Raw genomic sequence first — 27660 nt, forward strand, 5'->3', positions numbered from 1 at the left:
GCAGAGAAATCTCTCATTTGATGAGACGGAGGAACTGCAGCAACGTTTCCTGGAAAACCTCCACATTTCATTGAAACCATGTTGGAACTTTGTCCATGAGGTCACATGGTCTGGAAGAAGCCCCAGTTCCAGCTGACAGAAGTCTGGTTCTGATCCATCAGATCTACCTAGCAACAGAACCAAACCTTCACGTGTTGCAGCAACAGTTTCCATGTTTGGGAGGATCTTCTGAAGAACAGCTCAGTTCCAGATCACATCATGATGTTTGAGGTTTTCTTCATTCCAGGAAATCATCTGTGTCTCCTTTGATCCGTGCTGAGTCAGCACTTTGACTTCTTTTCAACTTTAGATCCATCATTTACAATCAAGGATTTATAGATATATATGATCTAGAACTTCTTTCTAGGATTCTGATGGACCCAATGCAATAACCCTGTACAACAACTCACTATGCAAAAGATAACATTTGCACATTTTTTATTATCTCTTTATTTGTTTTCTATTTTGCACATTTCTTTTGCACATCTTTTTACTTGCACTGTTCTGTAAATAGCTTTTTAAATTATAATACCCTGATGTCTGTACTTATGCTACATTTTCTTGTTCTTGCTTTTTTTTATTTTTTTTTATTTGATTCTTTTTTCCCTCTGCTGTCAGTTGCTATGGTGACAAACAAATTTCCCACGTGTTGGATCAATAAAGTATCTCTGATTCTGATTCATAAAGATGACTCCTCCCACTTTGGTTTGTGTCAAATGTAGAAAAACTAAAAGAACCAAAATCAATCCAGTTTGGATCAATTCTGTTTTTCAGATCTTTGGAAAAACTGAAGGAATCTCTGCATCCCAGATTTCTTCTTGGGTATTGGTCCGGCAACAGAGTACAGCTGGTATGTGATTGGTTCAATGCTCCAACGTGAAAATCTGTTTGTCTGGAAGCACCAGAAACACAATCAAAGAGAATAGAGAGACTATTTGGAATGATTTCATGAGAATGCATGGACAAATATCATGAACATATGATTCAGATATTTTTTAGAGAAGGCCTTGAAGGCCCTGACGGCCCACCACTGTGTCTACCACAATAAAAGCCCAAAGTTTTACTGACATACTGCAAAGATTTGAAAGCTGTTTCTTTTTTCTGTTTCTTCTACAAAGACTTGTTCAATAAAAAAATGTTTATTTAATGTTGAGATGAAACAAACACAGAATATTTTATTTTTGGTTTTATGCCTTACCTGTGTGATAAATATTCTATTGCATCCAGTTTACATCAAAAGATGAATAATACCTGTTTGGATTGTAACAATATTTTTTAGAGATTTTTGTAGGCTTTACAGTTGTAATGTCTAATATTATTTACTATTAAATGTTCTTCTGATCTGATGATAAACTAATGATTTGTTGTTTTGTTCTTGCAGGGATGACTGTAATGTTGGAGCCACAAAAATGCTCTCATAGTTTATTTTAGTTTATTAGTATGAGGTTGAAGGCTGAAAATTAAGACTTTTTTGTTTGTGAAAAATAGAATAAAGTCAAAACAAAAACCATGGATAAATATACAGTCTATAAAATAATGTGTTTAGCCATTGTGCTATCCTAGGCACTTTAAAGTTGGGAGTTGGGTCATCTAGACCCACTAGAGAGTGCTCTGAACCTTTTTTCTTCAATGATTTGTGATCTTCACTGGTGTCCATGGATTACATGAAATCTTTCCACCTTTATTCACCTTTGTCAACGGTTAAACACCAAATGTCCTCATTTTTCATGCTGATCAGGCAGAAATGCAGAAATGTGTGCTGCAGATCCCATGTTTGCCACTAGAGGGCAGCACAGCCGCTTTGTCATTGTTGCTGTGTGAGCCTGAAGGAGCTTCAAAGTGAGCTGCAGCTTGGTTCAGACAAACCTCCACATTCACACACAGATGTGATCCTGAAGAAGTCTGAACAGAACATTTCAGGAGAACTCTTCAGTCCAGAACATGAGCCTGCATTGTTCCTGAAACTGGGATCAGAGTTCTGCTCTCTGCTCCAACAGAACCACCTTCATGAGCTCCTGGTTTCTTCTGGATCCTCCAACATTCAGACGCTCTCTGACTGAGTTCATGTCTGCACAGAAACCTTCAGGATTCTCTTCTTCCACACGTCTTTCACTCTGAAACTCTCTTCTGAATGTGGATCATCTCAGTCAGACGTTTAGCAGAATCAGAGCCGTGCATGTGGTCCTCCTCATGAGTCCTGAAGCTGCAGGGCTGACGGTGCAGCTTCACCTCACCTTTAGCTCTAATGCTGCTGCACAGAATCCAGGAGCTGCAGAAAAACTCTGCACACAGAGAGAGGATGGAGGCAGCAGATGCAGACTAGGGGAAGAAAGTGATGATCTAAAAAAGAATCTGTTCGTCTGCAGGTCTGTTTTTCTCCAGATCCTGGAGCTGCTGAACATCTGAATCCAACCCATATTTCCAGTGGCGGTTTTAGATATGGGCGATGTGGGCGGTCGCCCAGGGCGGCACTTCATAGGGGGCGGCATTTGCCGTGCCCGATGCGTGCGTTACTCATATGTACGATATTCAAAGAGGAAGCTTGCAGCTTTTAATTTGAAATTGCTTCAGCTGCCGACACTTGACACTTTTACTTTGACACATCAGACTGTTAAGAATGTCTTCATCCTCTTTGCTCTTCACAGTTATGGTGCAAAAAAAAAATAAAAATAAATAAAAGATGAAATAACTCAGAGTGAAACAACGTAAAACAGGCACATGAAAAGGAATTGGGCAGAACAAACACCCGTGCTCAACTCAATTTCGACAAAAGCAGGCAATGGGGATTATTTCCCACAATACTTTGCTCTGACACGGCAGACCCGACACGCACGTGACCACCGCCCTCTGCTGCAAGACGCTTGCGGCCACACCTCTTTGCTGTAGTCTTTGGAACATTAGTCAAAAAACTCGAGAGGGGGGCGCAACTCGCCGGTGGCTGGCTGAATCACACTAACAGGCGTGAGGGGAGTCTTTTTCTATCTGACAATCAACTCTGGGCCGCAGCTGCGCCTCCCGTCATAGAGACGGAGCCGCGTGTGTCAGAGGGGGAGGGGGGATGAGCGCAGACCATTTTTTATGGATTGAGGTTTTTTGGGGGATTTCTGCTGTTTGTGTTGCACAAATTTAGGGAAATGCCAAATATTTTTGGAGTAATCCCACTGACGAGTTCTATGATTTAATCTTTAATGTTTTATAAGACCTAAACATATTAATCACAATAAGTTTTTTTTTTAGATCTAATCCCTCTGATATGTTTCACAAAGACACACACAGGGCGTCACACATTAAGAAATGATTGTTAAAAATGAAGCAGGAGTCCGGCTCTAAAAAAAAATGCTCTAAAAAATGATAAAAGAGCAAAAAAAATGGAATTATTTGATTTGTAATTTCTTATTAATATTTCCAGGCTTTCTTTGTTTTGTTCTGCAGCATGTTCATATTTGTATAATTTTGACAGAATATATTTCTATGGGGAGCAACATATTATTTAAGGTTTAACTTGTGTTCCTGTTTTTATTCATATTTATGTTCAAAAAGTTCAGTTTAAAAGGTTTAAAAGTTTAGCTTTAGTGTGTTCATTAAATGTTTATCTTCTTCGACCCAAAACCTTAAGCGTGTTTTTAACTTAGGCCCCCTGTGTGACTTAGTTTGACCCCCCTGTAATATGAGTCTAGAACATTCATGCATTTTTTTGTGTAAAATAGCTAAATAGAAGATAGGGAACACAACAGGATGTTGTCAAATTTTGTAGGTGTGCAGGGGGGGGGGGGGGGGGGGGCGCCTGTGGGGTTACTCGCCCAGGGAGTAAGTCAGTGTAGAACCGCCACTGCATATTTCAGATCAACACTCCAAGTTAGAATGAGAAGAGGAAGTGCAGTTCTCCATTAGTCCACTGGGGGAGCTGCAGCACAATAACTGTCCACTTGATGCTGAGAGAGACAGTGGAGCTGATCTCAGATCAGTTCCTGCTGCAGCTCTGACACTCATCTCCACTTTCTCTGATTCCTCCATCACTCTGCTCTCCACCTCCCAGGAACACCGTCCAGTCACAACATCTCTGCAAACCAGCTGCTGCTGCTGCTCCTCTCTGCTCCTCTAGGAGGAACATCAGTCTTCTTCCTCTGAAGATTCTTCATCCTCCCACCTACAGAGAGAATGTAGAGAGACAGAGATGAAGGAGTGTCTCCTGATCCTGGTCTGTCAGTCAGTGATGCAGCACAGCAGCAGAAAGAGCAGCAGGAGCTTCAGTCCTGTTCAGAGCAGCAGCTTCCTGTCATCTTCACCTGTTGGAGCTTCTGCTGCTCTGATTGGCTGACTGTTGTCCTGAAGCCTGTCATCATTCTCCTCAGAGCTTCACTGAGAAGCTGCAGCTTCACAGGAAACTCTGCTTTGCTCTCAGACTAACTTTAGAACCAAACATCTGGAAGCAGCTGGACTGACTCCAACCCTCTACTGACCTCAGAGTCTGCAGTTTGGAGTTTGGACTCTCCACCAGATCCTGGAGCTGCTGAACATCTGAAGACTGAAAGCTGTTGTATCTTAAGTCCAGTTCTGTGAGGTGGGACGGGTTGGACTTCAGAGCTGAGACCAGAGCAGCACAGCTGATCTTTGACAATCTGCAGCTCCTCAACCTGAATCCAGAACAAAGAGTAGAGTTTAAAGACAGTTAAAAGACAGTTCCTGTGGCTGCATCCAAACCAACTGATGTTTCTGCAGCAACAGCAGAAAAAGTCCACTTCCTCTTTCTGCTCAGCTCTTCTCCAAACAGCACTGAATCATGGGAGAATTTCATGATGCTGGCAAGTCTTCATCCCAGTTTTCAGGAGATGATCTTCCAGTCCTTCTCTGCTGCAGCCCTTCAAGCAGAGACTTTCAGCTCCAACAGATCAAAGCAGAGAGAAGAAGGAAGTGATGAGGAAGAGTCAGCAGCAAATGTTGGACATTGATCCCTGATCCATGACTTCAGCTCTGAATGAAGAGTCAGAAGCTGCTGGGAGCTTTGATGGATGATGTGATGATGTTTGTGGATGAAAAGGTGAGGATGTTTGTGGAGGATGTGTCTGTCAGAGCAGCATCCAGCTGCAGCATGACTCTGTCACTGTCTGCTCACAAACATCAGCCGCTGGACTCTCAGCTGCATCTGCTGAAACACAGCAGCAGGACTCAGAGTGCATGTGAGCGTGCACGGCTGCTTCTTCTGCACGCGCTATAAAGGAGTCTGTTGGAGCAAAGACACAAAGAAGAGCTGATGGCTGCAAGCAGAACTTTGTGGAGGACAAATGTCAGCAGACAGCTTTGAAACAAGCAGCTGCAGGAAGAAAAGAAGAAGTTCTTCTGCAGATCTTTGAAGAGAACAAGCAGCTGCAGGAAGATGCTGCTGCAGATCAGAATCTGGACATTTCTGCTCACTGTGGGTCAACACAACTTTGGGTCATCATATTGATCTGAACACAACTGAAACATGGAGTCTGACCTCAGAGTCTGCAGTCTGCAGTCTGGACTCTCCAGAAAACCACACAGATGAAGAACTCCTGAATCCTGCAGGTTCCTGTTCCAGCTCAGGTCCAGTTCTGTCAGGTTGGACGGGTTTTTCTTCAGAGCTGAGACCAGAGCTTCACAGCTGATATCTGACAAACTGCAGCTCCTCAACCTGCAACCAGACAGTAAAGTGTGTTCAGGAGCAGTGATGCAGCTGGAGGTCCAGGAACTTGGTCCATTCAGTCAGGTGGGACCCGCCCTGATGACAGACTGACGGATGACATTTTCACTGTTTGCTCATTTCTTTTGGATTTGGACCCAAAACATGATAATTGATGCAATTGCAATAGATTAGAAATGACTTGAAATGAAGTTAAAATAGACGAGGAATTAAAATGTCATTTCTCATCATGAATTATTAATTACTTAATACATTTTTTAAATGCATAGCAGAAATGCAAATTGAACTGACAGTTGGAAAATAAATTTTCACTTAAATTATGGAACCAAAAAAATATGGCAATTTAAAATCCATTTGATCTTGCTTTGATGTAACCCTTGTGCTATCCTAGGCACCTTAACATAGGGAGTTGGGTCATCTAGACCCACTAGACAGTGCGCTGAACCTTTTTTCTTCAATTATTTGTGATCTTCACTGGTGTCCATGGACTACAGGAAATCTTTTCACCTTTATCCACCTTTGTCATGGTAGGGAGACCACATCAATGTAACCCTTGTTTGAGTTAGAAAATATCAGATACTATTTTTTTCCGTCTTCAATCCTAAATTCTAAAATGCATTTTAAAATGACATCATCACATTGCAAAGTGAATAGTTCATTGAGAATTTAAGATCACTTTAAATTATGGGTAAAAAAAAAAACGTCCATAGAAAAATCTTGATCACATTTTAGTGGTTCCAAAACAAAATCAAGTAAACAAAGACAGTTTGAACCCCCTGCAGATATTTTACAGAGGATGAAGATTCAAGAAAACAAAGTTGCTGATTCATTAAAACATAGAAAAAGAGACATTGAAGAATTTTCCAACAGCAAAGCTATATTAGACAGACCCCTGTTAAGAGACTTTAACACAGAAAATCCTCCTCTGTGTTAAAGAGAAATTCACAGACAGCGCTGTTTTAGGACACTGATGCTAATAATGCAATGCTAATGAGTTATTTATATGTCTTCAGTATAAAATTGCTATATATATCATGATTTAAAGGAGGAGAAGACAAAAGAAATTCACCAAACGGATGACTAATAAACATGAAAAATTTTACTCAAACGTTTACTTGCCACTTGGTGACCAATCCTCTAACTTTTACTCGTCACAGAAGAAAACGTGCTCTAACTCGCGAGTGTTAGTTTCGGATCCTTCAAATTCTATCGAGAAAAAGTTGTGGTGGGATGTATATTGTTATCGTTTTATCGTCAAGCTCTGTGTTTGTTTATAAATCACTGTCACCGACATAATGATCACCTTCACTGGTTAACAGAAGATTGTTGCCTTAAAGCGCCCTCAAGCAGACAATAGGGTTTATAGTGCTGAGCCCCAACTATCCTACTTTCTTTGCTTTACCTCTCTAGTCTGCACTCACACTTGTGTCTGTGTGATCTCTGTGTGTGCATGCTCACGTGCTCTGCTGTGTCTGATTTGAACTTTGACCTCGTTCAGCTTTCAGACAGGTTTGATCAGGATGACTAGTCTGTCTTTAGTTTGAGTTCTTGTTTGTTTTCTGACTCTTTAAACTCATAAATCTGTGAAATGTTCAACTGCTGAACCATTTTTTTTTTGCCATGGGAACATATTTATTCTAAAGAAAATCTAAGCAACTGTTTTCTTCGACTGCAGACTCTTCAAAGAATCAAAGATTTCTAATTTCTGGAATATCCAGAAAATCTTTGAAACCAAACCTTTCAGCTTCAGTGAAGAACTACAAATGTAGAAATGAACCAACCAGCAGCTTCAATGTTCTGACCTCAGAGTCTGCAGTCTGCAGTTTGGACTCTCCAGTCCAGAACACAGAACCTTTATTGATGAATCGTTCAGGTTGTTGTCGCTCAGGTCCAGTTCTGTCAGGTGGGACGGGTTGGACTTCAGAGCTGAGGCCACAATTTCACAGTGAGTCTCAAAGAATACACATTCTTCTGGAAGTCTGTAAAGAGAACGAAAGACAGAAACAGGTGACGAATTAAGGCTGTGATGAAGTTCCAGTTGGACATTTTTCTCTTGATCAGAGCTTCATCTTCATCATGAAACAGTCCTCCTCATCAGTCTCTCTCAGACCTTCATCTTTCTTTCATCTGCAGCTGGAGGAGAGAAGGTGGAGCTCCATGGAGCTTCATGCAGCACTCAGTCTGTCAGTGATCTGAGGTCTGAACCCCAAAGTTACCAGTAGAACATCTGGATCACAGAGACTGAGAGCTGTCACTCTGACCATGATGATGATGGTGATGATGGTTGAATGTGGACAGTTTTTAAATGTTGGTTCTGATCCAGTTTTCTGAGAGTTCTCTGTTTCCAATTCCAAAATGATATTTTAAAGTTTTTATTGTCTCTAATTTCATCTCTGAAGCTGTAAACAACAACAGTTCATCTTCCTGTTCTGTTGCAGAACTTTGAATCCAGTTTCCTCATCAGGTCCACGTCTCCCGTCATGAACAGAAGCACAGCAGCATCAACCTTCAGGCAGAACTTTCCAGAAGGTCTTCTTGAAACTTCTTGAAAGAGGCTAAAGTGACTGTTTCTATTCTCAAAGAGCCTTTCTAAATCTGTACGTGATGCTTCCTTGAAGCTGTTTATGTTGTCATGGAATCACCACATGTTTCTGGGGGCGGGGTCTGTTACCAGCTGACTGGAAAAGGGTAACAGCAGAGAAAGAGGCCAGGGGGCGGTGCTTCGAAAGGAAACGAAAGAAATGTCTCACTACAATAAAAGCAGGTGGATTCTTCAGTTTCTCATTAAAAGCCAGGAATCTTCTCCACAGGAACCTCAGAAGACCATGCTGACCTTTCACTCTGATCACTCTGACCTTTGACCCATCATGCTCCTCACAGTTCACTCACACATCAAACAATGAGGCTGTTGATGTTCCAAAGGACAGAAGAATCCAGACTGCTGATGGTTAGCTAGCTTTGATCATCATGGTTCTCACGGTTCTAGAGCCACACTATGACCAAACAGCCAGAGCCGTTTCAAAGGCACCCGGGTTGATCCAGAAGATTTTCTGGTGAACTTGTACTCACACTCTGGGATTTTTCTAGAAGCATCAGAGAATTAAGAATCCAGAAAAATAGAAGAAAGACGTCTACACAAACAAACAAATCAATACAAGCTCATGACAAAGAAGATTTCAGAGAGATTTCCCTGATTTTCTGTCTGCACTGCTGTGTGTTGGACTCAGATGTTCAATAGAGACTGTATTTAGGCAGCTGATGGTTGACTGAACTAAAGGAACCAAAAGGATCAGAAAAAAGAATCAGTGTCTGCTTCAGTTCTTCTTATAGTCATCAAACTGTTTTGTGCACACATCAATCAATGATTTATCTATAAAGACGATGATGGACAGAAGAAAGAGCATTTTAGAAATGTGCTTCTAGAATGACTGACATGGTGGAAATGAAGACATCCTTTCATTCTGGGCCGTCTGCTTTGTGTTAAAACCTTTCAGAAGGTTCTAGATTGGATTTCATTTGGACAAATATGATCCTTATTTGCTCTTTAGCTAAAAGATTACATGAGCGTTTAAAACAAACTGATTTTCTTCTTTTATGTTTTTTATTTCTAATCATTTTCAAACCTTTCATTCTTTGCAAATTAATCTGAACACTGATCTGATTTATCATCACAATCACTTCTGGACTCACTTGAACTTTCTGCAGTTCCTCACAGCTGGGATCAGTCTCCGTTTACCCTCATCTGATGATGTGAAGAACTGGTTCAGGTCCAGCTCATCCAGAACCTCCTCTGACATCTGCAGAGTGTAGGCCAGAGCTGAGCAGTGAATCTCTGAGAGTTTCTTCTCTGATTTGTTCTTTGACTTCTGGAACTCTTGGATCTCCTGATGAACTGATAGGTCCTTCATCTCCATCAGACAGTGATAGATGTTGATGCTTCTGTCAGGAGAGACTCCTTTACTGTTGATCTCCTTCAGGTTGTTGATGGCTCTCTGGATGGTTTCTGGATTCTTCTCTGTCTGACCCAGCAGGCCTCCTAAGAGTCTCTGGTTGGACTCCACAGAGAGACCATGAAGGAAGCGAACCAGCAGGTCCAGGTGTCCAGTTTGACTCTGCAGGGATTTCTCCATGACTCGACTCAGAAACTCATCCAGGGATGGGTTCTCCATGTTCATGTCCTTCAGGAAGTCTTCAATGACCTTTACCTTCCTGTTGGAGTAACAGTGGAACATGTAGACTGCAGCCAGAAACTCCTGAACGCTCAGATGAACAAAGCTGTAGACCGGTTTCTGGAAGATCTCACACTCTCTTCTGAAGATCTCAGTACAAACTCCAGAGTACACTGAGGCCTCTGTGACATCCAGACCACACTGCTGCAGGTCTTCTTGGTAGAACATGATGTTTCCTTTCTCCAGATGTTCAAATGCCAGCCTCCCCAGATTCAGAAGAACTTCCCTGTCAGTCTCTGTCAGCTCTTGTGGACTTGTCTGATGTTCCTGCTGGTACTTGTTCTTCTTCCTCTTTGTCTGGACCATCAGGAAGTGGGAGTACATGTCAGTCAGGGTGGTGGGCAGCTCTCCTCTCTGCTCTGTGGTCAGCAGGTTCTCCAGAACCACAGCGGTGATCCAGCAGAAGACTGGAACTTCACACATGATGTAGAGGGACATGGAGCCCTTGATGTGGGAGATGATTCTGCTGGACAGCTCTCCATCTGGGAACCTCCTCCTGAAGTACTCCTCCTTCTGAGCATCATTGAAGCCTCGTACTTCTGTCAGTCTGTCCACACATGAAGGAGGGATCTGATTGGCTGCTGCAGGTCTGGAAGTGATCCAGACCAGAGCTGAGGGCAGCAGACGTCCCTGGATGAGGTTAGTGAGCAGCACGTTGACTGAGGACTTGTGTGTGACATCAGACACCAACGGACTGTTGTTGAAGTCCAGAGAAAGTCTGCTTTCATCCAGACCATCAAAGATGAACAGAAGTTTGCAGACAGACAGCTGTTCTGCTGGGATCTTCTGGAGTGTTGGATGGAACAGCTGGATCAGAGTGAGAAGACTGTGCTGCTCATCTCTGATCAAGTTCATCTCCCTGAAGGACAGAGGAACCACAGCACTGATGTCTTGGTTCTCCAAGCCCTCGGCCCAGTCCAGAGTGAACTTCTGCACTGAGAAGCTTTTTCCAGCTCCAGCAACTCCGCTGGTCAGAACCACTCTGATGGATCTGTGTTGGTCAGGGAAGACTTTGAAGATGTCTGGGTTCTTGATTGCAGTGTCATGGAGCTGGTTGGTCTTGGTGGTGGTCTCCAGCTGCATCACCTCATGTTGGGTGTGACCCTCTTGTCTCAGTTCCTCTGTGATGTAGAGCTCAGTGTAGACCCTGTTGAGGAGCGTTTCTCTTCCTGCTTCTTCAGTTCCTTCAGCCACATGTTCACTTCTGCTCCTCAGACTGATCTGATGTTCTCCAAACATCTCCTGCAGACCAACATCTGCTGAAAGAGCAGAGAAGAAAGCTCCTTCATGAGTGTTCCACATGTTTCCAGAAGAATCCATCAGCAGATGATCAGGCTCTGACTCACCAGCTCTGGGTCTTTCTGCAGACTGGGGTCCGCTCCTCTTCTTCTCTCTGTGGACACTAAGGAGAAACGTTAGTGAACAACAATCAAAGCAGTCAGTGGGAAGTTCCAGACTAACTCTGATCATGGAGCAGATCCTCTCTGATCTTCAAACTCAGATATTGTGTGATCCAGATTGTGCTGAATGTGAGCAAATGTGTTTCCAGGTTAAACCAGAGCAGATCTAGTCCATCTGAAGGTCTAAATGATGCGTTAGCTGTGTTTGGAGCTCATGTCTGGACTGAGCTCAGAGAAAAGTTCAGCTGTTTGCTTCATCCTCACAGACTGAGCTTTGTGTCCTCCAGAGTTATCCAACTCTTTTCTTTCCTCTCAGACCTAAAGCATCACAGCGGATGGTTGACCTTCCTGGATGGATCAGCTGATGTTCTTGATGAGAACATTGTTGTTCCTGCTGAGAGCTGAACTCTGCTTTGTTCACTAGAAACTGCTTCTTACTGTGAGTCTGAAGGTCCTGGTTCAGTTCTGAAGTCTGGAGGATCATATCTGGACCGGTCACTCTTCATGGATCCACAGCTGGAGGCTGCAGACTGGACTCTCTGTGTGACCTGTTGACCTCTGCAAACACAAAACCATCAGAGTGTTGGAGGATCTGCTTCTTCATGAACAGCTGATGGACTTTGACATGAACACAGACTGAGCTGTTTAGTCTGGAATAACATGACATGTTTGGATCAACAGTTTCCAGGTTTCAGCATTTTCTGTCAGTCAATCCAGACTTTTTTCTAGAAAAGCTGATTCCAATTCTCCATGTAGAAATGTAGAAATTCTGAGAGCAGAAAGTCAAACTAGAACAATGTGATGTTTGGAAAGCATGAAAATCTGAATCCTAGGAGTCTGCAGTGATTCTTCTCATTAGACTGGAGCTGCTGTCAGTCAGAGTCAGCAGTCAACATGTTTTCTTCTCCAACATCTCTGATGTCTCTCAGAGACTCTCAGAAGACTCAACTGAAAAGATCTCATCACACACATGATGCTCCAAGTGAGTCTGATCAGAGAGATCCAGAACTGAACCAGACCTCAAGTCCTTCATCTGAAAACTGTTGATCATCTGAACTAGAATCCAGCCTCCAAAAACTCTGACAAACACTCCTGAATGGATGTCTTTGAAGTAAGGATTATATTTCTTTGATCTGTTTTCACGGTTAGACCCAGGTAAGTTCCTGTGAAGAATGAAGGTTGCTGGTGTGAGTCCTGAGCTCTGACATGGAGAAGATCATGGACAGTTGGAGATGTTCATCTCACCTCTGAGCTTTGCTCTGGTTGTCATGGTTACCATCTCTGCTTTTAGAGGGAGGGGCTCCCTCCTGTGGTTCCTCCCACTGATCCATGCTGTTGGATTCACTGGACCCACATCAGCTCACACACACCTTCCTCCTTCACCTGCAGAGGAAACCCTCCTCATCATCAGCTCTGATCCTCCTTCATCAACAGATCAGCTGCTCCTCCACTGATTGGCTCTTCTCTTGTGTTTCCTCTCAGGTTCAGGTGAATGCAGTCAGACAGCAGTGGGAGGCAGAGGAAGCTGCCATCAGCTGCTGCACTTCTGCTCTCCCTCCACCAGGTGGAGACATGGAGCTAAAGCAGCAACACTTCCATTCAGTCACTTTGACAAAAAAACAACAAACTTCCTGTTTCTACACTTCAGGAAACATGAAGCATCAAGAAAAACAGACAGAATCAAAAGAAAAGCACAAATCCTTGTTTTCAAAGCTCCAACAGAGACTTTGACTCCACCCAGGTTTGGATGCAGGAGAACAGGAAGGTTTGGAGTCAGAACTGAAACCTTTGACCTCCAGAGCTTCATAATGGTTTGTGTTTTTGACAGAAACTCTTTCTTCTGTCTGGGTTCTGGAAAGTTCTGACAGGAAGCAGCAGTCAGCTGATCTGAACCACTTTGATGAGTGAGCATTTTCACTTCTGTAAACATCAACAGTTTATTCTGTGAAAATCTTCAATAAAAACATCATTTGTTTCCATTTTCTTTATAAATCAGTGAAACAGAAAATGATCAATAAGTGAGAATTGATCCTCAGTTGTTGATCAGTAATGAGATCAAATCTTTAAACAGCAGAGTGATGAGAGTTTGCAGAGAAAGAAGAAGATCTTGTCTAAACATTCAGAGACAAACAGTCAAGTTAGTGAAGACAAAGTTCAACAAACAAAGAAAGTAGTTTTTTTTTTAAGATCTGAAGAGTCGTCTTTTCTCACCATGTGAATGCAGCTGCAGCTAAGACCAGTGATTCTGCTCCTTCCTCTTCTGGTTTGCTTTGAGAACACATCACTTCCTCATGTTGTGTTGATTTTTAACTGGGTTGTGCATTGGACCAATCAGCTTCAGCCTTTCTCCTGAATGGTTCTGCAGGATTTGATCAACTCGACTAACCTATTCTTGTCCTCCCCCCGTCCCCACCCTCCAGAGTGTGGAGGAACAACCGCCACAGGATGAGAAGGAGGAGGAGGAGGTGGAAGGTCCATCAAACTCCTCTGCACGGATGAACACAGTTCAGTGACGTACAGTAAATGCCAGAGTGTTATTCTATGGAATTCATGTTGAATGAACAGGATTTAACCCCACATTACTGTATTTTCAGTTACCAGTTAAGGAGTTATATAGACTTCATCTTATTAAACAAATTGAGAAAACTGATAAAGAGATGTCCTACTTAGATCGACAGATCCTTAAGTCAGATCTGGAAATTGAGATCCTAAAACACAAGCTACAGGTATGGTGTATATTGTGATTGGTGAATTCTATAAAGGTTTTGGATGAATATTGAATTCTTACTCTTGCTTTTCAATTTGTAGGAAATGAGGACGACCAAATAAATTGTGACTTGAATTTATTGATTGTGGGATTCTTTTTTTGTTTATCTTTTTTCTTCTTGTTGTGGTGGTTGATTCAATCTGAGAATGAATGGTGGCATATAAGGTCTCGGACCACCCTTCCATCCTGGAAATCTGGAGGGTGGTTGGGGTCTTCCTCTGGGTCTTGTATGTGTAGGGCAGGGTGTTGTTACCCTCTAAATATGGCAATAGTATGGAGAACTACACATGCCACAATGATGTCGCAGGCCCTCTCAGGGCTCATGACCTTCCAGTCTCAGGGGGGACACTATACTACAAGGCCACTGAGTAAGACTTTATTTTGTGCTACTAGCTTTATAGGTGTTCACCATGTTTTGTTTCTATCAGACCGTGGTCATTCTTTATGTACTTCAGATGTTCAGATGTATATTGATTTATTTGTTTCTGTTTAGCCCAGTAGGTTTAACCAGGAGTAATATTGAGTTTCGCTTGGTACAGGAAGTTGGGAAATAATAGTTGGGTGATTGTAGAAGGTTGACAGGCAGAGTTTATGACTGACATTTAGGAGAAACTGGAGGTTAATCTGAAGTTAAGTTCAGATGAAATGTCTGTTTCAGAGAATCCATGAAGTTCATGCTGTAAACCTGAAATGTTTGGAGAAACTCTAAATAAATGACAAACATGTTGAGATCCATGAAGACCACTGCCTCCAAACAAGTCATTAGTTCCTTTGAACCTTCATCCTTCTGTGTTTCATGGAGGATTTACCACCAGGTGACCCAGCAGCCAGTAAAACTGAAGAGGAGTGGCCGTCATCTGACCTTCAGCTGGTCTGTAGACTCCCAGAATTCCTCAGTTTTGCATCAGTTCATCAACAGAGAATCATTTTGCTCTCCACTCCAGAGCAACTGGAGGCATAAACATTATTAAACAATAGTTGCGTTTACACGGACAAAGGTAATCGGAAAGAACGCCCTGGGGGGTATTCCAGGAAGCATGTTTAAACTAGCCTGACTTTAAGCCTGAACTCTGGCTGAAATCCGCCTGAACTTGCTTACTCTGGGTATGTCGGTTCCAAAAGACCGGATATGAGTTGGCGTAATTACGCTTGACTTGGTATCCCTGGGTTAATGCTCGTGCACGGCAAGTACATAAAGACATTCTCAATGGATCGCCGATTTCCGGAGTCACCTTGGAAACGCGTGGAGAAAAAAAAGAAAGCGCGACACTTGAGACGGAAGTGAGACGGAGTCTGAGATTTTAATGACGGCGTATAAAGATTATAAGTCCATCAAAAAAGTAACACGGTGCATCATCAAATAAAAGAGTTTCTGCTTAGAAAAAATAACAGACAAAGTTTCTGATCTTGTTTCCATTTTCCTTGTGATGCATATATATATATATATATATATATATATATATATATATATGTAAAATCTTACATACATTTCTTCTATTAGTAACAAATAATTTAGTTAAATTTATTCAACCTAATTTCTTACGTCTATAAAACTCAATAATTGTTTATACAACTCAAATTTATGTATTTATCTAACTAAATGTCACATTACTCCATTAATCTTTTTTCAATCTTAATTACATATATTTTTTGAACTCTCATATGTCTAAGTTTGAGCCGGCAGATATGCTCATTTTTATAACAATAAAAAGGACAGAAAAAAATGCACGGAGTGCAAAAATTCAATAAGGAATTTTCCATCATTGTCATTACAACTCATAATTGTAGGGGTGCTATATAAACTCATCATCCTCTCCTTCACTCTCACTCATGGTGCAGAGACGTAAGGATGGTAGGACAAAATAACTCGGCAAAACACAGTAAAACAGCTAAACAACTAAACACATTTGGTCAAAAACCCACACTTAAACCCAAATCCGTCCAGACAGGCAAAGGTATTGATATCCCAGAATCCTTTGCGGTGCCGATCTAACGGCAGCACCAAAGTTACACATGTAATTGAATTAATTTGAATGAAAGGAAAATAACTGTCTGAAAACTACGTGTTATTTTTAAGGTGACCTAAAACAATGATTTATCTTAACTGAAGCAAATAATTAAGTTAGATCAAAGTAAAAAAGTTTATCTTTCCAACATCCATATGTGATCTTATCACCCTCTCATGGTGGAAAAAGTATTATCTGAACTTCTTCATCCACTAAGTCATCTTCAAATGGACACGCCATGCTGCTTCACCTCTCTGAAAACAAACTAACCTTCAACTAAACCTGCTCCAGACCAGGTTATGTTCAGAGCATGAGTTGCTATGGCAACTTGACCTACCCTGAAACATATCTCCATTTCTGGAACCGAAAGCTGAGGTTATCAACTTCCTTAGCCTCAAACTTGGGAGCTAGCATAACCTGCTTTCTGGAATACCCCCCTGATTGGAAGAAAAATGTGTCATGTAAACATGCCGTTCGATATACTCTGCCCCGATCAGACTCGTTCGGATCAAAATTTCTTTCTGATAGAAATAGGTGGGTTATGCCGTTTGTTGATCCGATCGTTGTTCATGTAAAAGGTTCATTCCGATCGTGTGTCACCACTGCTCTGGTTTACGTCACGCATAGACGGATTTTTCGCTCCAGAGAAAGCTTTGGAGCTCAAACAGGACCGACCGGCTGCTCCGTGGATGCCTGGTCCTTTCCTCTCCCTTCCTATCTTCTCTGACACACCTTGAGAGCGGGGCGCCAGGGAGGAGCGCTTCGTGCCCCCTGACGTCCGGACCCTGCGCAGTTCGGGCTCAGGTGCCGGTGGACCGAGCAAACCGTGTCTCTAAGCAGAGCAGCCGGAATTAAAGTTTTGTGTTCAAGGGGAGGGGAGGATACTTTGTTACGTGTGGGAGGCTTCAGACTGCCATCCGTCCCGCAGCTCTATGTGAACGAGCAACCGATGTTGTTAGCACATGTTAGCCTTCACCTAACTAACCCTTCTTCCGACTTCGTTCTGCCACAAAAAAGCACTGACCACACAGATCAAAAATAAAATGATGAGTGAACAGGCGCTTCATAGTAACCATAACAATAATAAAAGCATGTTTAGAAGATCATCTCGTATATTACGGAGCTGCTAAAAATGTGTATGTGGCAGCTCGGCTTGTTTACAGTGGAACTCATTTCCTCTTCTGGTATTTTCAACACTACTGCGCATGCCCAAATGATTTATTATGACCAAAAGTGAGGCCCATATCAATGTTTGTTCTACTCGGAAAAAGTTTTTCTGGGCCCATGTACACAGTTGATTTCTAATCCGACCATTGATTCGTTCAAGATATTTTGCACATGTAACCGCGGCTACTAAAAAGTTTGACATATAATGAGCTTCTCAGTCAAAACGCAGTCAAATCTGTCCTTGTTCTCGTGCCCACTGACGTCCGGACACTGCGTGGTGATTCAGTGTCTCCTGTTTCTTCTGCACGTCTGGATCCTCCATTAAGAAAAAACAAAGCTACAGCAGAGCTGTTCCACCACCAAACACTAGGAGGCGAAAGAACCACCAAAGAGTCTTTGAGGGAGGGGGGATGTGGAGCGACCTTTGACCTTAGAGAGAAGGAAAAAATAAGCTTTGAAAGTGAAGGATCTTCTGCTCAGATGAAGCTCTTTCATTCTGTCTGCAGAGATGATCTGTGGCTGCAATGACAGACCTTCATGCACACGCTCACACACGTGCACGTTAAATCCAGCGTGTGCGTGAAGGATGACAGCGCTTTGAGGGGGGAGGGAGGAGTGAAGCAGGGCTGTTCTCTGAGCGATGCCCTCTGTGTTTTAGAAAGCAGAATAAATGCTGACAGAGCTCTGTCAGGAAGAAAAAACAAACCGTTATTCAATACATTTTTTAAAGAAATCAGTTTATATTTTAAATCTCTGACATTGATGAAAAACAAAAATGCAATAAAACTGTGTATTTTCATTGAAGATCACAAGCTGTATCACAATCCCTAGTATTGTAAACTACAATTCTATATATTTTGTTTTAGTTATTTATTTTTTTTTCTTTTTCTTTCTCTTCTTTGTGTGTAGTTATGTGTATGTTTAAAGTTCAAAAAAATAAAAAATAAAAAAAAAAGCTCTGTCAGGAAGATGTGAGGCCACGCCCACTGAGGAGGAGGAGCAGCAGGTTCAAACAGGAACCCTGTGAGAAACAGCATCTGCAGCTGAAGGAAAGCAAACAGTGATTTTAAAAATCTTAAGATGTTCTTCAAGTTCAAAGTCAGAACTGAGCTCTTTCTAAAAAAACTGCTGTTTATTATAGCAGGTCAGGTATTCCGACTTTTTCAACATTGAATGTGTCTTAAAATCTTGCATTGGCATGAAATATGGAGAATCAAAACTGCCAAATACATAGGAAATGAATGTTCTCATTTATAAATGATAAACAAAATAAATGTACTAATTTTAAAATCATGAACATACAAAATAATTGATAAAGACGTGTATAAATGCTTAAATTTCCATTTACACTCAAATTATTGTTCACATTTATTATTTATAAATGGGTACATTTTTTTCTTATTTGTATTTTGCATTTTTGGTTTTACATAATGATGATGTTTTGCTCAGTTCCGTCTCAGCTGACAGTTTCTTCTGCTCTCAAAAAGTATTGGAGGTGGTGCAGCGTCCACATCCCAAGATGTTCCTGACTTCACTGAAGATGTCATCTCAGGTAACTTTAATAGCATGTAAAGTCATTTAAAAAACAGTGTCTGCATAACCCCTTATGTTCATAAACAGCAGCTGAAGAGTATGGAGTCCCAAGTTGTTCATAATTAAATTAATAAATATCACAATCAAACAATAAATCTCATAAATATATAAAAAGATCATGAATTTGTGAAAAACCTGCACACAGATTTTAATCGAGCCAATAAACTATTAGTAGTTTTCTGCTTTAGGTATTTTATTAGCTTTATCATTGATTATTGTATAATAATAATTCTTGTTTTTTAGCTGCAGAAGAAACTGCTGTCACCACATCTACTGCTGAAAGGGAAAACATTTGACTGTTTTATTTTTCACTATTTGCTTTTATTGAAGTTCTGTATCTCATGTTCCAGAGGCTCCAAGAGAGGCGTGTATGGAAGAGGAACAGACTGGATCCAAAATTCCACCTACCGGTACCTCAAACCCAGTTGGTCAAGCTGAATGACCAACCACACTCTCTGATCCAGTAAGAATGGATTTGGTGCAAAGAGGTCCTTTTCAGACTGAGAAAGACTCTGACTTTCTAAAATCCCCCTCAGTGAGCTGTTGTTTTCTTTATGTTGGATTGTTTTATCGTTATCTGATTTGGTATTAAGTTGCTGTTTTTAATAAGTTGGAGTTTTGTGAATGTCATTTGTTGAGTGCCTAATGTTACATTAAAAAAATGTATATCTATATACATTTGTCATTCATATTTATTTCTTTGCATTTAAAATTTGTTTGGCACCACTAAATGTGCATCCAACATGCAGACAATTTACTGTATTCAATTCTTCGGCAGCAACAATAATTCACAAATGTATTAATAGACAGATCTCATTTATATTACAACAACAGTTGCTTTTTTTGGTGCTGCTGATCAGTTGGAGGGCCCACAAATTAAATTTCGCTTAGGGCCCCCAGAAGACCAGGGCAGGACTTCTTACAAATAAAAAATTTATTACAAAGAATTAAAAAAAATAATTTGTAAACATTTAGGAGTTTTAGACCTCTTTGACATGTAATTTAAATTATTTAGAAAAACCCAACAATAAGTGAATAATAATTATAAATTAGTCTATTAATATTAATAATAATAATAAAATAAATATTCAAAAGAAGTCCAAAAGTGAACAATAGATTTACCCTAAAGTCTGAATCCAAAACCTGCAACCTGCAAGGTAAAGTTCAGTCACTGAGTCAGAAATGTATAAATCTATATTACTATAATAGCCTAGTATGCTGTATACAGGTTTAGCAAAATAAAATGTACATTTATGTCGACAGCAAATAACACGTACATCGTGCAGGATGTTGATAATAGCCCTGCAGCATCATTCATGTCAACATGTGTATGATTAATGAAGCCCCTGCAGCATTAAGAGAAAAAAGTTATAGTACTTACCTGTGAAATGATATACCTTCCTCCTTCATGGACTCAGTTCTCTGATTTTGGCAGTTGAAACCCGCACAATGAACAGGTATTATGCAAGAAATGTGTTCACATGCATGCACTGCAGTAGTAACTTGACCTCACCAAGATGGCGGTGGTATCCTCCCATGAGGAGCCACGTGATGTCTCCTTTAGTGATATAACTCATTGTGTTCCCCCTTTTCCATATTTGTCGAAAAATACTTTTTCTTGTCGAAATAGACTAGTCACGCCGAACTATTGTTAGTAAAAGAAAACGCCCGTTTCTCCTTTATTTGCCAATAAGGTTTAAAAAAAATTACTCTTTTTTGCCGCAATCGACATAATCATCGACAGACAGACAACACTCCAGACCAGCTGGAGGCGCTAAAGCACCATGACGCTGTTAGCCAAACAAAGAAGAACAGCACGAGGCGCTAGCAGCGTTAGCTTGTTAGCAGGCTAGCAGCGTTAGCTTGTGTTGAGAGGAAGGTGGTGTTTTGTTGGGACGTTTGTGAGGTTTTTGGACAAAAAGGACGATATGTGGTTCGTGTCGGAACTCTCAGCATTTTCCAAAGTGTCGTAAATGAGTGAAGAAGTGTTGAACGGAAAGATAACGTGGATTGCTGTGATTGTGAGACTAGCAGATGATCGATCGGAGCTGCAGTGAAGAGGACGGCGGTGTTTGTGGGAGTTGGAGCTGAAGATCGGAGCAGGAACCATGTCTTCCCTTCAGTCTCTGAGAGAGTTGATCAGCCAGCGACTAGCTGCTGCTGCTGAAGAAATCTGCAGACTCTGTGAAGGAACCATCGTCCAGTACGAGCAGGAGCTCTGTCGTCAGCGCAGACTGCTGGATGTCATCTGGAAACCACAGATCCAGCTCCACAAGATAGGTATGTTACCTTCAACAAAGTAAAGGCCCGTACCCCCCGGGACGAATATTTGCCAGGCGTTATTCGCCACGTTTTTTGTGTTGACACCCAGGCGATTTTCGCTGACGATGAGCCGAGCGAACATGCAATTTCATTCCCTGACATTAGATGGCGCTTAATGTAAACAGAAATACTTATGTACACAAGGTGGCGCTGCGCAACTTTATGCTTCTTAAAGTCGCTTTTCACTCAGAAGAAGAGAGCAAGTATTTACGCGCTTGTCAGAATCATACAAAGAAAACATGAATATTTCAAGCTTGGTTCTGGGATATTTTAGAATGTCCGTCATTATTTCTTCGCGGCTGTGAAGATGCTACTTGGCGTCTATCTTCTTTGCTGGTATGTGTGCTCAGAAAGGCAGTTTTGTGTTTGAGCGCCCCCAAGTTGTGTTTTACTGTAACTTCTGAAGCTCCAGACACGTGTGCAAAAGCGCCATTCTCATTGGTCGAATAGATTTTGCCGCGGCGCGTCAGACCAAAAAAAACGAACCGAGGCTTTTTTTTAAAAGGTGACGCTTTGACGCATGGTGTTTTTCCGTGTCGGTGTGCACACTCACATTGGTGCCCTTTGTATAGTCACGAGGCGTTAAACGTCGGCGAAAATCGCAGGCGAAATTCGTCCTGGTGTGAACAGGCCTAAAGAAAGAAGCCCTTCATCTCTCACTGATTTCTCCTTCAGGTTTCTTTAGTCTTTTTCAGCAGCTGATGTCAGGGTTTTGACCTTTTCCCAATGAAAGAAAGTGAGAATCTTTGTTAGATTTCTGCAGAAGGGGAAGCCCGCCTGTCAGAGCACAAAGCTGTCAAAGAAGAGTTCTGCCTTCCCAGTGTATCCAGTCTGGTTTTATTGGTGGCTGGGGTTGATAACATAAAAGTTGGGTCATCAAGCAGTACAGGAACATCATATCTTGTATAATCAGAACTTTTCACGTCATTGGATTCTTACTGAAATATAGAATCATATTATGGTGTGATGGCATTTAAGCAAATGAAAATTTGTAAACCCTAACATTGGATAACTTGAATATAGCAGCAGAAGCTGTCATTGTTTTATCTTTCTGCTTTTTTTTTCTGGGTTCTGTTCTATGATCCTCTATGATTATGAATAAAACAGGATAATAAAAAAGTAGAAATGTTTACTGATTTGTGGAAACTATAGATAGAGACATTTAAGAATGATCCCACAAAGCTAAATGGTGCAGACAAATGTTTAGAATTTTATCACAGAAAAGAAATACACAATAGATCATGATTTAATACAAAAATGATCACTGTAGGCCTGAACAAGTTAAATAACGGAAAATTTAAATTTAAACTGATTCCATTAGAACTAGGGTGGCGAACACGCGGCACTAGGCTAATGAGCATACAGCTCTTTGCGTCTCATCCTGTTGTGTTAACCCGGGGGTTAGCCCCGCCCTCAGCCCATAAGACTCATGGGAAGTTGGCAATTGTGGGAATAAAGTTCCTCACCACGAGTGAGGGGGCTATAAGCAGAAGTCAGATCCATGCTGTTTGGCTGTTTTGTGAGCGTGTTCAAGTAAATGGACATTGATACTGGAAAGGAAAGTATGAAAACTCTTCCTGATCTGACACAAAGGCTACGTTCACACCGCAGGCTGAAACGACCAAATTCCGATTTTATTTATTTTGTCCCTATACGACCTGTATCTGATCTTTTTGTGACAGTCTGAATGACATAGATCCGATCTTTTCAAATGCGACCCAGGCCACTTGGGTTTGTGGTCCTGAATCCGATACATATCCGATCTTTTGAAATGCAACCTCCGTCTGAACGGCCTGGCCATATGATTCCGACGGTACGTAATCGATACGCTACAGCGTTAGAAATAAGGGGGAAAAAAGGGTTGTCGTGGCAAGTAATATTTGGTTGTCCTCCCCAATTTTTGTCGATACCAATATTCGACAGCAACGAAACCTACTCAGATGTCAGTACTTACATCTTTATTTCTTCTGTACATCTAATATCAACTGCCTCTTATGATGGACATTTAAAAAAACTCTTTAAAAATTAAAAACCAACATTTTACTAAATATTGAAACATCTGGTTACACAAAGTATTGCCATGTAAATCAAATACTTTTACGGTCAAATGAAAATACTTTATCTCATATACTTATATACTTTATCTCCTATAATATATCAGAAAAATTGATTACATTAACCAACACTGTAACCTAATGAGTATTTTTAAAATTTAGACCACTTGTATGGACTGGGACTAGTGCAGCACTCCAAATATAAAGTAATATTTATATGTGATGCAGCGTTATAATATGATATAACATCTACTTCAAATAAACACGTGTAAATTATACTATTGTGCGCTGCAGTAGCATTAAAGCAGGAGTGCTCACACTTTTTTGGTATGTGAGCTACTTTTGATCTACCTGTGTGTGCATATATATATATATATATATATATATATATATATATATATATATATATATATATATAAAAGCGCCCCTCTCACCCTCCGCGGGTGGTTTCTCCTCCAAGCTCGGGTCCTCTACCAGAGGCCTGGGAGCTTGAGGGTCCTGCGCAGTATCTCAGCTGTTCCAAGCACTGCGCTCTTCTGGACTGAGAGGTCTGAGGTCTTTCCAGTTATCTGTTGTAGCCATTGCCACATCCACCACAACGGCTTTCCTCTGTTCTTTATCCACCACTACAATGTCTGGTTGGTTCGCCATTACCATCCTATCAGTCTGGATCTGGAAGTCCCACAGGATCTTTGCCCTCTCATTCTCTACCACCTTCTGAGGTGTTTCCCATTTTGACCTTGGGGTTTCCAGTCCATATTCTGCACACATGTTTCTGTATATTATTCCAGCCACTTGATTGTGGCGCTCCATGTATGCTTTCCCTGCCAGCATCTTACACCCTGCAGTTATGTTCTGGATTGTTTCAGGCACCTCTTTGCACAGCTTACACCTTGGGTCTTGTCTGGTGTGGTAGATCTGAGCCTCTATGGCTCTGGTGCTCAGGGCTTGTTCCTGAGTTGCCAGGATGAACGCTTCAGTGCTGTCCTGTAGGCCAGCCCTTTCTAGCCATTGGTAAGACTTCTTGATATCAGCCACTTCAGTTATGGTCCGGTGGTACATCCCATGTAGGGGTTTGTCCTCCCATGAGGATCTGTCCTCCAGCACTGTATCCTCTGCTCTCAATTGCCTGAGATATTCACTGAGCACACTGTCAGTTGGGGCCTTGAGCTTGATGTACTCATGCATCTTGGATGTTTCATCCTGGATAGTGGCTTCTATGCTCACTAGTCCTCGGCCTCCTTCCTTGCAGCTAGCATACATTCTCAGGGTCGCAGGGTATCTGATAACTGGCAGTGCGTAGCTGTTTATTGCCCGGGTCTTATTTTTGCCATTGAGCTGGCTTTTCAGGACTTGCTTTACTCGTTGGAGGTATTTAGCTGTTGCAGCTTTCCTTGTTGCGTGCTCCAGGTTGCCATTTGCCTGAAGAATTCCAAAGTAATTGTAACTGTCCTCGATGTCTGCTATTGTTCCTTCTGGGAGTGAGACCCCTCCTTTGTGGATTACCTTGCCTCTCTTTGTCACCATCCGGCTGCATTTCTCGAGCCCGAATGACATCCCAATGTCAGTACTGTAGATCCTGGTGGTGTGGATCAGGGAGTCAATGTCACGCTCGCTCTTAGCATATAGCTTGATGTCATCCATGTAGAGGAGGTGACTGATGTTGGTCCCATTTCTGAGTCGGTATCCATAGCCAGCTTTGTTTATTTGGCTGAGGGGGTTTAGACCTATGCAGAACAGCAGGGGGGACAGAGCATCACCTTGGTATATCCCACATTTGATGGACACTTGTGCAAGTGGCTTCCCTTTGGCTTCAAGGGTGGCTTTCCACAGCTTCATTGAGTTTCCTATGAAGGATCTTAGAGTCCTGTTGATGTTGTACAGCTCTAAGCATTCAGTGATCCATGTGTGTGGCATTGAGTCAAAGGCCTTCTTGTAATCAATCCAGGCTGTGCACAGGTTGGTGTGTCGTGACTTGCAGTCTTGAGCGACTGTTTTGTCAACCAGGAGTTGGTGTTTGGCTCCCCTGGAGTCTCTACCAATGCCCTTCTGTGTGTTACTCATGAATTGATCCATGTGCCTATTTATCTTGGTTGCAATGATGCCTGACATGAGTTTCCATGTTGTGGAGAGACAGGTTATTGGCCGGTAGTTGGATGGGCTGCACCCTTTGAGGGATCCTTCTGGATCAGGATCGTGCGCCCTTCCGTAAGCCATTCGGGGTGAGGTCCATCTCTTAGCAGCTTGTTCATTTGTGCTGCCAGGCGCTCGTGGAGTGTGGTAAGCTTCTTTAGCCAGTAGGCATGTATCATGTCAGGGCCCGGTCCAGTTCTTCATACCTGAGACTCTTTCTTGGATGTCTGCCACTGTGATGGTTACTGGATTCTTTTCAGGGATGTTGCTATGTTCTTTTCTCAGAGAGACCAGCCACTGGGCATTGCTGTTATGTGGTGTCTCCTTCTCCCATATACTTTTCCAGTACTGTTCAGTTTCTAGCCTTGGTGGGTCTGCTCGGCTGTTTTGACCCTGCCACTTTTGCAGGTTGAGTTGCGAAGAGCCTGTTTATTCGTCTGGCTTCATTGTCTTTTGTGTACCTCTTTAGGCGGCTGCTCAAGGATAGGAGCCTTTGTTTGGCAGTTTCCAGTGCTTCAGGTATGGGCATCTGGCTGTATCTCTTAGGTACTTGCTTTCTCATTGTACCTCTTTGAGCCTCTGTCAGCTTACTCACATCCTTCAGAGTTGCCTTGATTTTGGCCTCTAACTGTTGTTTCCTTGGTGGGTACTGTTTTCTTCCATGGTTGCTCTTATTGCCAAGCATCTCAAGGATCACTGCTGCTGAAGTGTAAACCAGTTCATTGGTTTCTGTGATGGTTGTGGTAGGAATTGCCCTCAGTGCTTCATTCACAGTTTCCGGTAGACTTTCAGGCGGTATATCACTTAACCGTTGTAGCTGGTGTCGGGGTTGCCTAGTGTTCATTGTAGACATGATCTTGTCTTTCAGGACAGTTGCTGCCTCGCTCAGCGTACTTGTGGTTGTTGGGGCTGTGTACCCAATTTCAGGGTGGGAGTCCTCTCTGACCTGTTGTTCTGGCTCTCCGGTGGCATTGTATTGTATCGCTTCGATCTCAAGTTGTGATAGGAGTTGCCGTTTGTGGATGTTAAAGCACTGGGCAGTTTGGCAGTTAGCGTTGATTGTGGGTTTCGAAGCATCCATTCATTCCTCATTCTCTGCATGTAACCCCTCTGGGAGGGATTACTTGAGTAGTAGCATTCTCACATCTAGTCCATTTCCGTCTTGTCCCAGTAGCCCATTTTCCATCAGGGTGCTCTGGTCCCATTTCCATTGTTATGGTAATTGCCCCATTTCCATTGCCATTTTTCCATTAATTGCCCTGGGAATCGAACCCGGGTTTCCTGCATGACAGTCCTGCACCTTACAAACCGAGCTACCCATATTATGTATATATATTATATACATATATTGTTTATGAGTTACATGTTTATTTGTATATTGTTGTTTATGTACTGATGATTAAAAACTACACAGTAGGATTAATCAAAGATACTTTTGTTATAAAAAAATGCTTTCCTAATGAACTCGTATTCATGGGGCGAGAACTGCATAGGTGATAGCAGGAGGAGACACGTGGGGCGGCTTTATTAAACAATCTGGTTGTCCGGAGTGGTCTTCTGCCGGGGACTTGACGAGCCGCGGGACAGAAAGCTACTCCTGTTTAAAACATTTTCTTTTTTATTTACCCTCTGTTCTTCCATTTGCGAAATGACCTCCTCTGGTAAGCCTTGAGCACGCAAAAAGACACTTACAGACCTCAATTTATTTGGTTTCACTCCTGCTGCTCTTCGGACTCTGCAGTTCTGAAGGATGTGGCTCACATGCACCAGTAAAGAGTAGGGTTGTGCCAATGGACGATACCATCGTCCATCGTGATTGGTGACTGACATCACGATGGAGAGACACCATCGTGATGCCACGCCCCCGCCACGCTGCGAGTCGACACCATAAGCCACGGTTACATGTGAAAAATATCTTGACCGGATCAATGGTCGGATTAGAATCCAACCGTGTACATGGTTCCAGAAAAATGTTTTCAGAATATAACAAACGTTCACATGGGTCACACTTTCGGTCGGAATAAATCATTCGCACATGCGCAGTAGGGTTTGAAAAACAGGAAGCGGATACCAGTTCCGCCGAGCGGCTATTTTTTTCTCAAACTTTATTGAATGTAACAATTCAATACAAAACAATGTTGCCGAGCGGCTCTATATATTTATATGTCAGCTCGGTAATATACAAGACGATCTTCTAAACATGCTTTTAATAATGTTACGATTATTATGAAACGCCTGTTCGCTCATTGTTTTATTTTTAATCCGTGTGGTCATTGCTTTTTCTGTTG

At 42.0% G+C, this 27660-nt stretch overlaps 2 protein-coding genes and 1 long non-coding RNA gene across 4 annotated transcripts in view; 2 read left to right on the plus strand and 1 right to left on the minus strand.

Annotated features, from left to right (window-relative positions):
- Positions 1-1457: 1457 nt before the first annotated feature.
- On the minus strand, positions 1458-12440 carry LOC144986891 (NLR family CARD domain-containing protein 3-like). Of its 2 annotated transcripts, none has more exons than XM_078935519.1 (7): positions 11769-12440; positions 11277-11332; positions 9392-11186; positions 7504-7680; positions 5516-5692; positions 4500-4673; positions 1458-4186 (listed from the first exon to the last, which is right to left on the minus strand). In XM_078935519.1, exons 1-7 carry the CDS (start codon positions 11834-11836, stop codon positions 4150-4152), a joined length of 2484 nt encoding a protein of 827 aa, XP_078791645.1. In that variant the 5' UTR covers positions 11837-12440; the 3' UTR covers positions 1458-4149. The 2 variants fall into 2 exon arrangements, with proteins under 2 accessions (XP_078791645.1, XP_078791637.1); XM_078935511.1 differs by having other exon boundaries at positions 9392-11189; positions 11769-12439.
- A 6254-nt stretch (positions 12441-18694) lies between these two features.
- Positions 18695-19537, plus strand: LOC144988547 (uncharacterized). Its single transcript, XR_013652479.1, has 2 exons — positions 18695-18822; positions 19214-19537. It is a non-coding gene; the product is annotated as an uncharacterized LOC144988547 (long non-coding RNA).
- Positions 19538-20612: 1075 nt separating this feature from the next.
- LOC105355306 (NACHT, LRR and PYD domains-containing protein 12-like) overlaps positions 20613-27660 on the plus strand; it is a 122049-nt gene continuing 115001 nt past the window's right edge. Inside the window, exon 1 of the mRNA XM_078934192.1 lies at positions 20613-21143. The gene's annotated coding sequence lies outside the window, so the exon portion shown is untranslated. The remainder of the gene's footprint in view (positions 21144-27660) is intronic.

The sequence above is a fragment of the Oryzias latipes genome, chromosome 2 (assembly GCF_053564925.1).
Source record: "Oryzias latipes strain Hd-rR chromosome 2, Olatipes_Hd-rR_3.1".
NCBI lineage: Eukaryota > Metazoa > Chordata > Actinopteri > Beloniformes > Adrianichthyidae > Oryzias > Oryzias latipes.